The sequence below is a fragment of the Numida meleagris genome, chromosome 1, assembly GCF_002078875.1.
Source record: "Numida meleagris isolate 19003 breed g44 Domestic line chromosome 1, NumMel1.0, whole genome shotgun sequence".
In the NCBI taxonomy this organism is placed as follows: domain Eukaryota; kingdom Metazoa; phylum Chordata; class Aves; order Galliformes; family Numididae; genus Numida; species Numida meleagris.
The window spans coordinates 183,153,230-183,168,065 of NC_034409.1; the positions used below are offsets into that span (position 1 = coordinate 183,153,230).

The 14,836-nt window shown below is 44.1% G+C and overlaps 1 protein-coding gene across 2 annotated transcripts in view; it reads left to right on the top strand.

The window, feature by feature from the left end:
* MTMR2 (myotubularin related protein 2) overlaps positions 299–14,836 on the top strand; it is a 60,230-nt gene continuing 45,692 nt past the window's right edge. The window contains exon 1 of one of the 2 annotated variants that reach the window (XM_021381521.1): positions 299–480. In XM_021381521.1, the coding sequence (XP_021237196.1) occupies positions 398–480 (83 nt within the window). In that variant the 5' untranslated portion in view covers positions 299–397. Of the gene's footprint in view, positions 481–13,139; positions 13,159–14,836 lie in introns of those variants that run through there. The other variant, XM_021381526.1, reaches the window with a different exon arrangement.

Sequence of the window (14,836 nt, forward strand, 5' to 3'; positions counted from 1 at the left end):
GGGGAAGTTATGAAGGGGGGATCCTCACCAACTCCGACGCACCCTCACCGCGATGAGCACACCCGCTGCCCCTCCCGTCTCTCACCCCACGCATCCCTCCTGCCCTAGGGGGACGCGACCACCACCTCCGTCCACGGCGGCCCTCGGGGCGCTCGATGACGCCCGTAACCTCTCCCTCAGCGACCGCATCCCCGCCCTCTTCCCCGCGCCGCCGGGCCTCGGGCAGGGGGAGGCGTGCAGGCTGCGGCAAAGGGAGCGGCGGTGCTCGGTGCCGCCCCGCCTCGGCCCGCCCTCCCCGCGCGGCACGCCGGGCCGACATGGCCGCTTCCTGCGCCGCCGGGCGCTGCCCCGCACTCGGCTGACAGCCGCCCGCCCCGGGGCCGCCCCGCCGCCCGGCATGGAGGAGAGCTCCAGCTGCGAGAGCCTCGGCGCCGGGCGGGCGGTGGCAGCGCGGCCGCCCAGCGGCGATTCCCTCTCCAGGTAACGGCCGCCGCCACCGCCGCGCCATCGCCCCCCGCGGGCAGCGGGGCCGCCGCTCCTGCTCCGCAGGGCTGGGCCCGAGGGCCCCTCTCGCTGCCCGGAGCCGTCGCGGGGCGGGGGGAGAGCATCGGGGCTGCAGATGATGCTGGTTCTCCCGCCGCGGTGCCCCGCTGCTGCCCGGGGCTCGGTTCCGCTGAGCCCTGTGCCATATTAACAGGAGCAAACGTCGTGGGGTTCGCTGAATCCGTGTCATTTTGACCCCTGGCAGCTTTAGGAGAGCCTGAGATTTTAGTCTTAATGACATTTAAATGCTGCGTGGGTGATTTCCGAGAGGAAATTACCTCTGTGAGGCTTCTTGTGGGTATCTATGAGGTGTGGATGCTGTGACTCAGGATCCCTCAGTCCTGCTGGCAGCAGGCACGGCTCAGAGACCAGGTCATGCTGCTCCTGGAAACGTGCAAGGATAGGGACTGCCCATCTTCCGTAGGCTGTCCATCTCCTTGGTACCTTCCGTGTAGGTTCTGCGGGCTGCCTGTGGGTTCCTTCAAAGTTTTCCCTGCTCCAGGCTGACCAAACCCAGCTCCCCCCAGTCCCTCCTTATGGGGCAAGTGGTCCAGCCCCCACCCTCTCAGCGGTCTCTCCTGAGCTCCATCCAGTTTGTCAGTGTCTTTAGGGAACTGGAAACTATGCAGATCCCAGAAGCACTCCGATGGGTGCTGGGCTGAGGAGGCGATCCTTTCTCTGGTGTTGCTGCTGTTCTTATAGCCCAGGGTGACATTGGCTTTTGCTCTCAGGACACCCCGTGGGTCCATGCTCTGCTGTGCCACCCAGCAGGACCACCAGGATCTTCCCACAGTGCTGCCCCAGACAGGCAGTGCCTGCTCTGTGGCTAGAGTGCTTTCTTCTCATGTCCTTCATGACCCCTTACCTTCATTTCACTGTTTCATCAAACTCTTCTGTTTTCTGTATGTTTCTTTAGTGCAGTTTACCTGCCAGAAGCGTAGAGGCCTCTTTTTCCCTTTTCCTCACTTCCCCAATATACTTTTCTTTCTCCCTCTGCATCAACTTGGGCAACTTGGACGCATCTGAAGGTCAGTCACTGTATGGGAAACTGGGACCTGTGGTCATGGAAACACAGCTTATCTTGGAAGAACCTTACTCAGCAGCATGCTCTGTACGGATGGAATCACTGGGAGATGGAGATGGTAAATCTGTCTCTGCTGAGCATGCACAGGACTGTCCTCCAAGTCTTGAAAAGGCCTTAACTTGAACAGTTTTCTTGGAGTATTAAGAACCTTATCTAATTACCTTCAGAATTTCAAATCTTGGCTCCAACACTTTGAACTCATAAAAGAAATCTGGCTAATTTTTTGTATGAGTTCCAAACAAAATACCTTTTTCTCTGGCTGATTATTGGAAATTGATAGACCTTCTTCATATTCAGTTATTAATTAAAAAAAAAAAAAAAAAGCTTATCTTGAGTTGGGCACGTTAGTTGAAATGGTTAAGGTTAGGGTGAAATTATAAGAAAGTAAAATGAGGCTCTTATAATGAGAAATGCCTAGTGACCTTCAGGATGTTTATTACCAGCTCTCCCTCCAAATCTAATGGTACTCACACACAAATAATCAATTTTCCTGTGAACAGGACTGTAGATCCCTTGTTCAATTACTAAGTTTAGATTTTAGATCTGCAGTGCAGTCTGATTCTGTGTGCCAGAGCATTGCCTCTGAAGCAAATACTTTGAAACATATTTGTATGGACATACGTATTTTCATCTCTTTCTTATTGTGGTACATTAGGTAGGACAACTTTGATCTGTTAACCTATGACTATAGCTGTGTGAAATATTTGTACTAAGTGGGTTCTTTTGTTTGTTTTTAAAAGTTTACTTTGGGAGCATATGAGGAGTGCAGTGAACTGAGGAGGTGCTGTCATCAGTGTTGTAATCTGTTTTATTAAAAAGGAACAACAACAACAACAGAGTAGAAAGGCACTCATCCCAGATTCACAGTGAGGCATTAGTGAGTTGTGTTTGAATTGCTATGTGCAAACTTTGTAATACTTGGAAAGGTGCTAGGATTAAATATATCTAGCAACACGTTCTTTGGATTCTTTCAGCTCCAGCTGAGAAGTTAAGCGAGTTTCATATTTCTGGAGATACTTACATTCTGACCTCTCAGTAAGGCATGCCTGGTAGAGTTTACCATAAGTAAGGTTGCTCACATGAATAAGTGCCTTAAAAAACACGTATTAGAATGTTTGTCTTTCAGTTGTGCAAATGGGATGTGGCAGTGGTGACATTTGACAGTGAAAGCTGCTTTGATATTTCAGTAGACCTGAGTAATTCACAGTACCCGTTTTCCTGGAGTAAGATACAGGAATAGCCAAAGAAATGTTACCTATTTTCTGTGGCGCCTATAAAAATATTCCAAAAAGTTTGAGGCTCACAGTACGGCTGTTTGTACATTGCAGACAATCCTCAGCTCTGGGTGGAAATACTGAGTTGGTTTCAAGTGAGCAGGTCATAGCTAAGAGCAGAAACAGCCTTCTCATTGTGCCGGTACAGCCATTTTGCTTCTCCGCTCTGAGTTGTCTCACCTAGTGCTAGCTTTAGGTGGTAGAGCACTGGGTTCTGCAGCCCTCTGGTTTCCAAAGGGCAGTATTTAGGGTGGCCTTTCTCCTTGGATCCTGTTCTGTGGAAGACGGGTGATCACAAGCCAACCAGTCATAAAAAGGTGCGGTGGCATTCAACTAGCAGCTTGCAGGGAGCTTGTGTGTGTACTCAGACCAGGAGCAACCATGAGGCAGAAAGGAGAACGGTAACACTGATTCTAAGGGTATCTGAGCTGCACTGTGGTTATGTCGGAATAACACAGAAGAACAAGCTTTATTCAGTGATATGGACTTCTTATATCTGTAAAAATGGTCTGGGGCTTCTGGGTGAGTGATAAATACCTTTCTGCTGTGCTAAGTAATGCTTTGGAAAGACTCTGTGAAATTAATGCTTTTTAGAGGTTTTTTTTTTTTTTTTTTTTCTTGAAGCTGCATACGGACCTTTGGAATTCCAAGTAACAGCCAGCAAAATTCTGCCATGACCACTCTTTCTGTGGAAGGAAAGCCAGATATAGCCACACATGACTTTAGTGAAGTGCCTGGCTTGATGAAAAAGGCAATGTCAAACTGTAGGTGTCTAATTTACATTTCATTAAAGGTGATAAGGCATTTTGTTTTGTGATTACGTGTCTTAGTCTCCAAATGAACAGATCTTTTAGTGTTTCCATAAAATGTTCTCTGAAAAACATATTATAGCCCTGTCTGAACAACAGTGAAGTAGAATAGCCAGGAGTCTTTCTGTTAGGTCCCCTGAAAGTAAATTTGTACTGCCTGTGCTAAAGCGTGGAGGTGATTGTACAGGAAGGAAATTGCTGCAGGAGATGTCGGTGATTTTTCAACCTCAGTCTAAAATGACAGACAGAGATAAGGCAGTGGGCAGATGTTTCCTGCCAGCGTGACTGTAGCAATGTTTGATGTTACCACTTTCTGGTTGCTTGTTACCACCTTTCTGCTGGCGGTTATCATCCGCAGAAGTCTGCAGGCACAGTGAATTCTATGCACTACACTTCTGCTGAAGCATATGAAAATAATCACGCGCCTTGTCCTTAGCGTTTGCAGGGATAACTTGGAAAACATAAGCTCTGTGTAAATCAGTGCAGCAAGGTCTGTTGAAGCAATAGCTCCATGAGGTATGAACTCCTCCGTTCATCTCAAATAAGGTCCTGTCAATACCTGCTCTGATTTAAGGCTATGTTGAAGGAATTCTTTCCCCACAGATGAGAGTGATGCTGGAAGGAGTTGGATCTGTAAGCTGTTGGCTGAGGAGGGCTCGCTAGCACCACATTGCTACCAGATGTGTGTGATTTGCTGATGGAGTTGTTTTGTGATGAGTCATTGAAGTTAGAGTTTGAAAAGGAAGGGTTTTGCCAGTTCTGGCATTCAGTAAAATGCGAGTAGCTGTCTTTTTCTTCCTGGACTTTGAGAGCACTTCTTGCTTTTGATTTCTTCTATGCGTGCAGCAGGATTTCTCAAGAGTTGTTGCTGTTGAGGACAAGTATGTTGCTTGCTGAGTGTTGATAATGAAATGATTTTTTGTATCTGAGAAAATTAACACTATCCCTAGAAGCAATTAGCAGCTCCAGGCAGGCTCATTGTCATTAATTTTAATATATGAGTGATAATTTATAACACTTACTTTCGACTGAGGTCCATTCTGAGATAGATTTTCAAGTACTGTATATTGTGAAGACAAGGAGTAGTTTTGACTTGCAGAATGAGGAGAGTCTGTTGTTCGAGGATTTGGTAGAAACTTGATAAAATAAAGCTGTAGAATCTTATTGGGTGAACATTATTTGCAATGCACTTGTGAAAAGAAACTCTGACCTTTGAAGAATATGGGAATTGCTTTTAGTAGCAGTCTTTGGCATCCACATTTCAGTTCCTGCTTCTCTTGGCCTGTGAGACCTTCAGCCATACAAGTTTCCCTTTTGGGCACACACAGATTCCTTTGTCCAGATTCTAAACATTCAATAAAAGCGCACGTGTTGTTCTTTTTTTTAGGTATGTTTTCCATTTGAGAATACAGAATACAATTGACATTCACCTATTTCTTGTATTCTAATTAATCTTAAATTATTGGTTAGAGGCCTTACGAGAATTTGTGGTTCTACAGCTGTAGCTGCTGTACAAATACAGAAAGAGGTGATTTCTGCACTGGAGATCCAGGGCTGCTCTATTTTTACCAGTGCCTGGCGGGTAGTTTTACTGAGCTGTTGGACGTGCAGGAGAGTGCTGCGGCTCCTCACTGAGAGATGGAGCGAAGAGCGAGAAAGTCTGAGAATGAGATGAAAAAATGCTGTGGAGAGACGAGGCCAGATCTGACAGCTGATGAGGAATAGAGCGAGGCTAAGAACACGGCCCTCTGGGGTCCTATCAGGCGCTGCCTTTTCTGAAGAGAGATGGTGCTATTATGTTGACTAATAGTCTGTTTGCTAGACAGTTTTGAGTCTTACGCGTAGTTCCTTAACTACAGGCTATTTACAGCAGGAACACAATTACAGAACCTGAATTTTAAGACTTGGGATGACCCAATGATGTCAGTGACACAATTCCTATGTATTATCTGATTCTCCTCCGGCTCTGACTTCGGTTAGAGGGTAATACTTATCTTCAGCTGTTTAGTTATCTATTTCTTATATTTAATGGTTGCTTTTCTTCCCTTCTTTTATTGCTCTTGTCGAAAGGTAAGAACTACATTTAGAAAGGTCATAACACCTCTTGAATGGCTCAGCAGAATCAATAGCCCACAGCTTCTTTTTCATTAACGTTTTCCTGATGACCTGCTTTACTGTTAGCATTTTTTCAGTGTTGAAAGCATGGGGTGGTGTAGAAGAGACCTGATCCATACCCCTAAGAGCTTTCGTTATCTGAAAACTTTGCTGGGGCGGAAGAAAACAGCCAGCATACATTAGAAACGCATCAGAAGCTTTCCAGAGATTGCCATGATCAGGTGTTATATACAAGGTGTAGTTGTATAAGGGGACGTAAAAAAAAAAAAAAAAAAAAAAAAAAAAAAAGCAGTCTTGTAGTTTGTCCATGGGAAACTCATTCCACTCTAAAGAAGAGGGTGATGGGAAGGTAATGAAGTGCTTCGCTTGTAGAGGTGTTAGGGATAATAACCCAGAGAAGGGAAGGTACAAAAAGGACATTGTCACAGTAATTACCCCAAGTCTTCATTTTCAACTGAAAAACATCTGGCTGTTTTATAGCCCCAGTAAGTAGGAGCTAATTGAAGAAAAATTCTGTGAAAGACAACAACAGAAAATCAGTGGAACTTTTCAAGTATTTGTTTTTCCTTTTCCTACCATCTGTAGTTTCCTTTGCCAGACAATGTTCTCACTCAGTAATTTTCCAGAGATTTCAAGGTAGCTCTTTTCCTTGCCTCTGTTGCCTTTCTGCTCCATGAATTCTTTCCCGTTGCTTTCTAAGCCCTGATGTATTTAATGAAGAAAAACTGTTAGTAGTTTTCTAGTCCATAACCCCTTCAAAATGATATTCTAGTCATCTTGCTAGCTATGCACAAATGCTCCCGCTTGACAGACCTAGCCTTTCTGTAGGCTTCTGGCTGAGGCTCCAGAACCACTAACGTTACATCACCCAATGGTTCAGAATTGATCTGGATCAGGTGTGGGTATGATCATGTTTCTGCTGTCAGAGAGCACGAGCTTATGGTGTTCTTTTCTTTATTTTGGGAAGATGGGCAACATCTGGTTAGAATAAAACAAGAGTTTTATTTGGATTAATTTATTGTGATGTAAAGAGCCTATGTCCCGGTACAAAGTGTTACACTCAAAATCTTGTTCATTGGCGAAAGGGCAACACGTCTTTATATAGCCAAAATGTATTGTTAGTGTAACTGAAATCTTGAAAGTCTAATCATTATCAGTCTGGATGCAGTTTTTACAGAAAAAGAAAGAATAATCAGTTAAAACCTTCACAGACTCAGGTTTTTAGCTTCTGCCCCTCTTCCTGGTACTGGGCTCACCCCTCTCCAGCGCGTCTGGGTCCCAGGCTGATGGCATTACTCTGGCCCTGGTGGATCTTACACAGTTGTCAGCATCTGGAGTCATTTGCCAGGAGGATTGAGGTTCATGTTGATGGTTTCTTCTTTCCAAAAATTTAACTGGTGGAGTGAATATACATCTTACGTTTCTCGATGTATCTTACATGGCTCAGTGTTTTGTGAGCAAGTTGTTTTTGTTCATGGTTTTTTGTTTGTTTGTTTGTTAGTTTCCCTGCCACAGGAGGCACTAATTCTTGAATTACTTAATATTTGAACTCCTAAACCACAGCCTCATTCATACCTCTTGTCTTTCTTGAGAATAAAGAATTCCTGTTGTATCAAGAAGTCCTAATGATTTTGACTGATACCACTGTTACAAGACAGTGGTCTTCTCAAAGTGAAAGACTGCGGGGATGGACAGGACTAAACTCATCAGTTACTTCAGTAAAATCTGCATATGGATGAGCTGAAGCCAAGGAGTGAGTTGGTTATGTGTGTAACGATAGGAGCTGTTCCACAGATGCTGGAGATAGTGGGAAGTGACTGAAACTTGTGCTACCCGAGATGTGGTGCTAGAGGATAACTGTCAAAATCAGCAGTTGGGAGATACCTTTAACAAATAAAAACTGATCGGCATCTCTGGTTAAGAAATATCTGGAATCTTCTGCTTCCATTTCACCCAAGTTAGCTTTTGGAGTAGACTTTTCTTGAAAATTCAAGCTATGTTCTTCAGTCTAGAATTGGACATTCCACTTCTACACCGAAAATGTTATTTGTGTATTCCACCTTCTGCTTGCATCTCTCATGAAGAAAAATACAGACCTCCTGGATAAACTTCATCTCATCTCACTGCAGACCTCTCTGATACACATCTGTGCCAGTCTCTGGATTTCTTTTTGTAGACAATGGGAATCAAGTGATTCATCTCAGTTTCTCCCCAGCAACTGTAAGGAGAGCCGACAGTGAGTAATTCAAATGTGAACACCTACACAGAACTCTCTCCCCATCTTGCATCAGGGTCAAAAAGTGTACTGAATTTGGCTTGTTCTCCACTCCAAAAAAGGAAGGAGCTATTAACTCATGTTCTTCCTCTTTTTCATGTTGGCTAAATGTGTTGGCAACTGAAAAGAGAGCAGAGATTTATAGCCTGGTTTTCTAAGCCATGTTTCCTCATGTATCAGTGTACATCTGTCTACTTTGTTCACCATTAGCTTCTGTAACCTTTGGACAATCTTAACTGTGTTTGTCAGAGGAGTAGAAGTAATAACTTATGTCATGTTTTGCATTTAAGCAAAGATGGAGATGGCAAGGGTGTCCATGTCAGTTTTTCCATTAACAAAAATGCTTGTTTCCTTTTCAACATAAGGAAATACCGTGATGAGAAAGATGTCATGAACATGTGGAAACTTCTCTTGGATCAGACTTCTCTCAAGTTGGAGAAATATATAACCTTTTGTCTCTCATTTTTTTGCATTTTATTCTTTTCCTGTGCTTTCTCTGGAGCCTGCAAAAGGCTGTGTTCTGTTGAAAACAAAGCATATACAAACTTATTTGCCACATGACACTCATCTTCTGGAAACCAGAGTGGGATCTGGTTATCTCCTAGAAGGTATCTAAAACCACTGTACCCTCAGCAGGGTCAGTACACAAACTGAGCAAAGATAGATGCCCACTCTGGCAGCTGAATCATTTTCTGGATTTCATTGACTTGATTTCAGTTGAATAATTGGGAACAGACACCTGTTGCATGTACCAGAAGGAGCTGAACCTGTCCAGACTTGGTTGTTCCTGCTCAGTGAGTTACTCCGATTTTTGCATACACTGATTTCTACAAGTAGAAGTCTCAGGAAGAAGTGGCTGTGGCTAGTGGCTGATCACAGAAGGTAAAGCCACATTTCAGATGCATTGGAATTGATGTACAGAAAAAATTCAGATGAACTTGTAAACTTCCCATGTCTCGTGTCACTTTAAGATTTATGACCTTTGTTTTCAATGTGTATCTATGAATGACTAGCCAGGGGGGTGAGCACGCAGAGCACTTAGGCTAATGTGGACTGTAACAGGAGTTGATAGCTGCTGAGCTCTTAGGAAACCAGGCTTTGTGTTTAGAGAATAGATGGGATTGAGTTCTTAGGAAACTTGGACCCAGGTGTCAGTGTGGAACATGGGGACTTTGAAGGATCGTGATCTGCAGCGATGCTGGGCTCTCTGAAAATTGTTACACAGTACAGGTGCTCAACATTTATGAAAACCTCCTGTGTTGTCTTAGTTTGAATTTCTGGAAATAAACTCCACAAGTTATTGAATACTTGGTAATATTTTAGCTTTGTGACTCCACCAGGGAACAACTTCACGCAGGGGCTGTGTTGCTGACAGAATTTTGTTGTTCCAAATCCTTTTTTTGAGCTGAGTCTGGCAGAGCATGCTGTTACAAAGTGTCTTTGAAAGCATATCAAGGTGTTATGCCACCTCAGTTTTGCTGGGTGATGCATGACTCTTCAGATTGGCTGTATTTATATGTTCTTTCCTCTGTTTGATTATTCGCAGTATGGGAACAACTCATGTCATTGATGAGTAAATTGCTGGTATTTTTAATTCCTGTGGATGTTTGGTTTATTAGGGTGAGGGGGTTGTGTGGTATGTGTTTGAAAGAAAATCAGAACATTTAACAATACATGTTGCTTTCTTACTAAGGTGTTTTTTAAACAGGGAGATAAAAAAAGAATCCAAAGAAGAAATGAGACAGCACATGAACTGTGGGAAGTATACATGTATTTGTTTAAACCATGCATAACCAGCTCTTAGTTTGTAGCTAGAGATGAAGGCACTGCCAGAATACAAGTAGTAAAATAAATCTATCTTTTTATCCATATTTCCTTCCTGTCTTAAGTGCCTTCTCGTATAGGTATTATTTCTATTTCTTGATCAAGTTAGTATGTTTCTTAAACAAACAAACAAAAAAGAAAACCAGCCAAAGAACCACCCCAAATAACATTTTAAAACAAGCAAACACAGTATTTGAGGACATACGTTGTTTTCTGTTCCTCTGTTTCTCTTTGCTCTCACACTCTTATTGTTGTTATTGCATGTTACTGCCCATATTCCATTAGCATGGGACTGTCTGAATTTGTGTCAAAAACTTTGTCATTTTCTACTTGCATGTTTTACTCTGATTTAATGTACTTTAAAGGAAGGAGGTGGAAGCTTATATGTTAAGTACTGTAAATAGTGAGAGCGGTTTTGAATTGTGTTTAGGATTTCCAGAATGACTTCTTTTTGTATTCACATAGAGGAGATAGCAACACTATCCAGGACTCTTCTCTGCACAAAATATCCTGAGCCCTGGAATTGGCTTCTTCCACTGATAGTCTTGTAGCACCAGCAAATCACAGAATTATAGAATGGTTTGGGTTGGAAGGGACCTTGAAGATCATCTAGTTCCAACCCTCCTGCTATAGGAAGGGACACCTCCCTCTAGACCAGGTTACTCACAGCCTCATCCAGCCTGGCCCTGAATGCTTCTAGGGAGGGGGCATCCACAGCCTTACTGGGCAACCCATTCCAGCATCTCACCACCCTCACAGTAAAGAGTTTCTTCCTATTACCTAGTCTAAATCTACCATCTTCCAGTTTAAAACCATTTCCCCTCATCCTATCACTACATGCCCTCATAAAAAGTCCCCCCCCAGCCTTCCTGTAAGCCCCCTTCAGGTACAGGAAGGCAGCAATAAGGTCTCCTTGGAGCTTTCTATTCTCCAGGCTGTAGAGCCCCAGCTCTCTCAGCCTGTCCTCGTAGGGGAGGTACTCCAGCCCTCTGACCATCTTTGTGGCCCTCCTCTAGACCTGCTCCGACAGGTCCGTGTCCTTTTTGTGTTGGGGGCTCTGGAGCTGGATGCAGTAGTTCAGGTGGGGTCTCACGAGAGCAGAATAGAGGGGCAGAGTCACCTCCCTTGACCTGCTGGATTTGGATTCCTGAGTTGCCTTTTTGCTAGTGAAGGTTGTGCTGCATCAGAAGGACTGTGGCTGTAGGCTGCCCAGGCAGTGCTTGAGCTGGTCAAGAAGAGAGCTGTGAGCTGAGACAAATGCTGATCGTCATGGCCTGAGAGACTGCTGGCTGGACAATCCTGTAGATGTGGAATCCTAGAATCTTAGAATATCTTGAGTTTGAAGGGATCCACAAGGATAGAATAATAGAATCACAGAATATCCTGAATTAGAAGGGACTCACAAGAATTATTGACTCCAGCTTCCCGCTCCACTCAAAATCAAACCCAATGTCTGAGAGCGCTGTCCAAATGCTCCTTGAGCTCCGGCAGTTCGGGGCCGTGCCCGCTGCCCTGGGCAGCCTGTTCCATGCCCACCGCCCTCTGGGGCAGGCCCTTTCCATAACCCCCACCTGCCCCTCCCCTGACACAGCTCCATGCAATTCCCTCAGGCCCTGTCGCTGCCCCTCCGCTCCCTGTGAGGAGCTGCAGCCGCCATGAGGCCTCCCCTCAGCCTGCTCTGCTCTGGGCTGAGCACACCAGGGACCTCAGCCACTCCTCATCCATCTTGTCTTCTAGGCCCTTCACCATCTTTGTAGGTCTCCTTTGGGTGCTAATAGTTTAATGTTCTTCGAGTATTGTGGTGCCCAGATGTGTTGCTGATCTCCCTGAGGGCCTTCTGTCTGTCACTTTGTGGTGTTTCTTCAAAAATCTCAAGCTTTAGTTACTGGAACTTTTCTACCTCGACCATGTTTTCATGACCCAGAAATTTTGTTTACTCAGAGTAGTTCTTTATTTGGAGTTCAGTTCTACCCTCCACAGCATCTTAGATTTTAAAACAAGGGCTCTGGCTCCTTCTGAACAACCCCAAAAGTAGAGCAGTAGCCTGCGGCGTAGGAAAACACAGAAATGGGTGGGTGGGAGCACTGTTCTCACAAGCAGTGTTGTGTTGACAGTGAGCAGGGTTGCATTTTGAATCCCTCTTTACCCTATAGTCATAATTTATTTTAAATGCAAAGGGTCTGTCCTAGAGAGTGGAAATGCAGAAGTTTGTAAGCACAGACCCAGGTGTGCACAGACATCTGCAGAAAGCACGTCAGATCTCTCTGCCACAAGAAATAGGGCAGAGCCATAGCTGCTGGACTGCCTTCCCACCTTGTCTCACCTGGAGGAGGTGGGCCATCTACCTTGCCCAACCATCATTGCTGTCATTGTTAATGCTACAAGTGAAGTTGCTTGCAGTAGTATTATTTTTGCAAAGCAAATGTATTTCTAGTAAGACCTGGTATCAGACTGAAGTGTTGGATTGCCAACCTGTTTTCAGGATGTAGTAACTAATTTTGAACTCTGTGAAGCTGGTGAAACAGAGGTATGATGTCAGTTCCAGCAAAAGTTTAATAATTCTTTGAATTTTTTTTTCCCTTCTGTTTCCTTTCCTGTAGCTGAGTACCACCCCATACCAGCCTGGAGCTTCTTAGAAACCCAGCGCCCCTTTTGTTCCTGTTGTGCATACAGATAATTTTGTAGTTATCTTCCACATGCTGATCAGGATATTTCAGTTCAGGCCTCTGATTGCTGCTGTTCTTCCTGTTTTTACCTTCTGGGGTGTTTGACTCATGAAAGCATGATACTGCGAGCTGCTTGCTGTTATTAATTATGTGCTGCATATTGGTTTGTCTTTGGGTGTTGGCTTTCTATTCCTGGAATCTTGCAAATATTTTAGACAATCAGCCTATTGTTTAGCAAGTGCTCCACACGCACTGCAGGCCTTTTGTGAATTTCTTTAAAAAAAAATAATAGAAGAATGACTAATGGAGCATGAACAGTGCTTGTGACACTGTAGTCCATTGTGTAACTTCTGAGAGCAGAATTTGCATTCCTAGAAAAGCTTGTTCACAGTCAAAACTTAGGACATTCTCTTTATGGCTCATGGAAAAACATGTACCATATATTCAGCTTGGGATGCAGCTTTAAGGATCAACTTAAAAAAAAAAAAGTCATTCTCTTTCATTGGAACATGAAGTCAGACTGAGACCTGGGTTTGCTTGGCAACAGAAGTGAATCTTTTCCATTCAGGCAAGTGGCGTGGGGGGGCTATTTTAGGTCTGTCACACACATGCACGATAATTTGTTTGCTGAAATGGCTTCTTTTTAGTATGTTGTTAAGCTCTGATGTAGCCAATCCTTTTGCATGGCAAGTGTATATTATTATGTAACTGTCTGCCTCTCCGGAATGCCAGAGGAAGCCTGGCAGTTGGTTCTCTTCTTTCCTGCGAGAACATATTTGCTTCTGGCTTTTGTCTGCCTCTGAGGTAGCTACAGGTCAAGCAGGGTTGAGGTGGGATATTTAAATGTTTAGAAAGATTGTGAGTTTCATGTAGTTCTTAAGTGTAGCAACTGTGTATCCTGGATGTCTGGAAAAGAGGGTCCTGTGTATTCTGTGAGAGTAGGAGTGCATCTTGTATGTGCTATATGTAGTTTCTTTTGGTACAGAAAGTAAAATGAGCCTGTTCTGATGTTTGTTTTTCTGTGAAAAAATAAGATTGAGTCCTTCCTTCCTGCAGATGCTGCTCCTTTCTCCATCCATGGAAGCTCTTCAGGAGAAGGACTGCCAGTTGTTTTGGGCTTGTGCAGTGCTGAGCACAGCGGGGTTCTTGTCCTGGGACAGACAGAATGTAAAGACTCTAAAACTTAATTTACAGCTGCAGCGTTTGTTGTGGCTCTGGCAGAACAGATGCCAGCACAGAATGCCCTGCTCCTGCTGCGAGGCCCCAGGTCCATCAGGCACCAGCTGTGCTGTAAGCCCTTCCCTGGACTAGGGGGAGCAAGGGATGCTTGAGTACCCTTAGGATCTGTGTACCAGAAAGGACTATAGGGTTGCTTTGCATCCCTAGAGCCACACAGAGCTGCTGGAAATGGGAGCCCTGATGTGGGCGACAGCTGGATTTCCCAGGCCAGATCGGGCAGTACCAGCTAGGACAAGGTGATATTCATGGGAAACAAACATCACTTTGTCTCCTGTTGCTCTGATGTGACCCAAAAGGTTTTTCAGTATTTCTCTGAAAGAAGCAGTAGCATTGGAAGTATTGAAGAGAGAAAATTGCCAGCTTGAACTGGGGAAGTGCGCAGGGAGTGCTCGATACCTCTGTGTAATTATGCTTTATAAAGAGAGTGTCCAAGTACTACAGGTGCTCCTATTTATGGTCTTGCTGTAAATCTGAACCTTTTGGATCCTGTTCTTTTGGCATCCAAAGCTTCCATATGAAATTGTATTTGCCAGTAGTCAACATTAATTTGCAGTTTGCACTTTGATTAATTTTTAGGAATGTACATAATGAGAAAGTTTTACAAAAACAGGAAGAGAGGAAATGGAAATTTGCACTCTGCAGTGCTTTTCTCATTTATGACCTTTACAGCTCAAACTGTATTGCACAGTGGTGCGTTTTATCACCTGTTTTCCATGTCATTTCAGTGACTATTGAAACAAAGTGTATGGTTTGATAGAGAAGAAATTGTATGAGCAGCTGATGCCAATTAGCATCTGAGTAATTGGCACACCTTTGCAAGCAAAGAAGCAGCTACTTGTAGCAGCAGGGAAGGAATATTCATAAAGAAGGCATTGGAGAGCTGACTCTATCATCTGTGACTGCATTTCAGTTGTGTTACTTATAGGAGTGAGCTCGGTTAGTATTTTCAGACAATGGTGTAGGAAAAAAAAAATCAAACAAAAAACCATTCTAAAGCCCTATGTGTA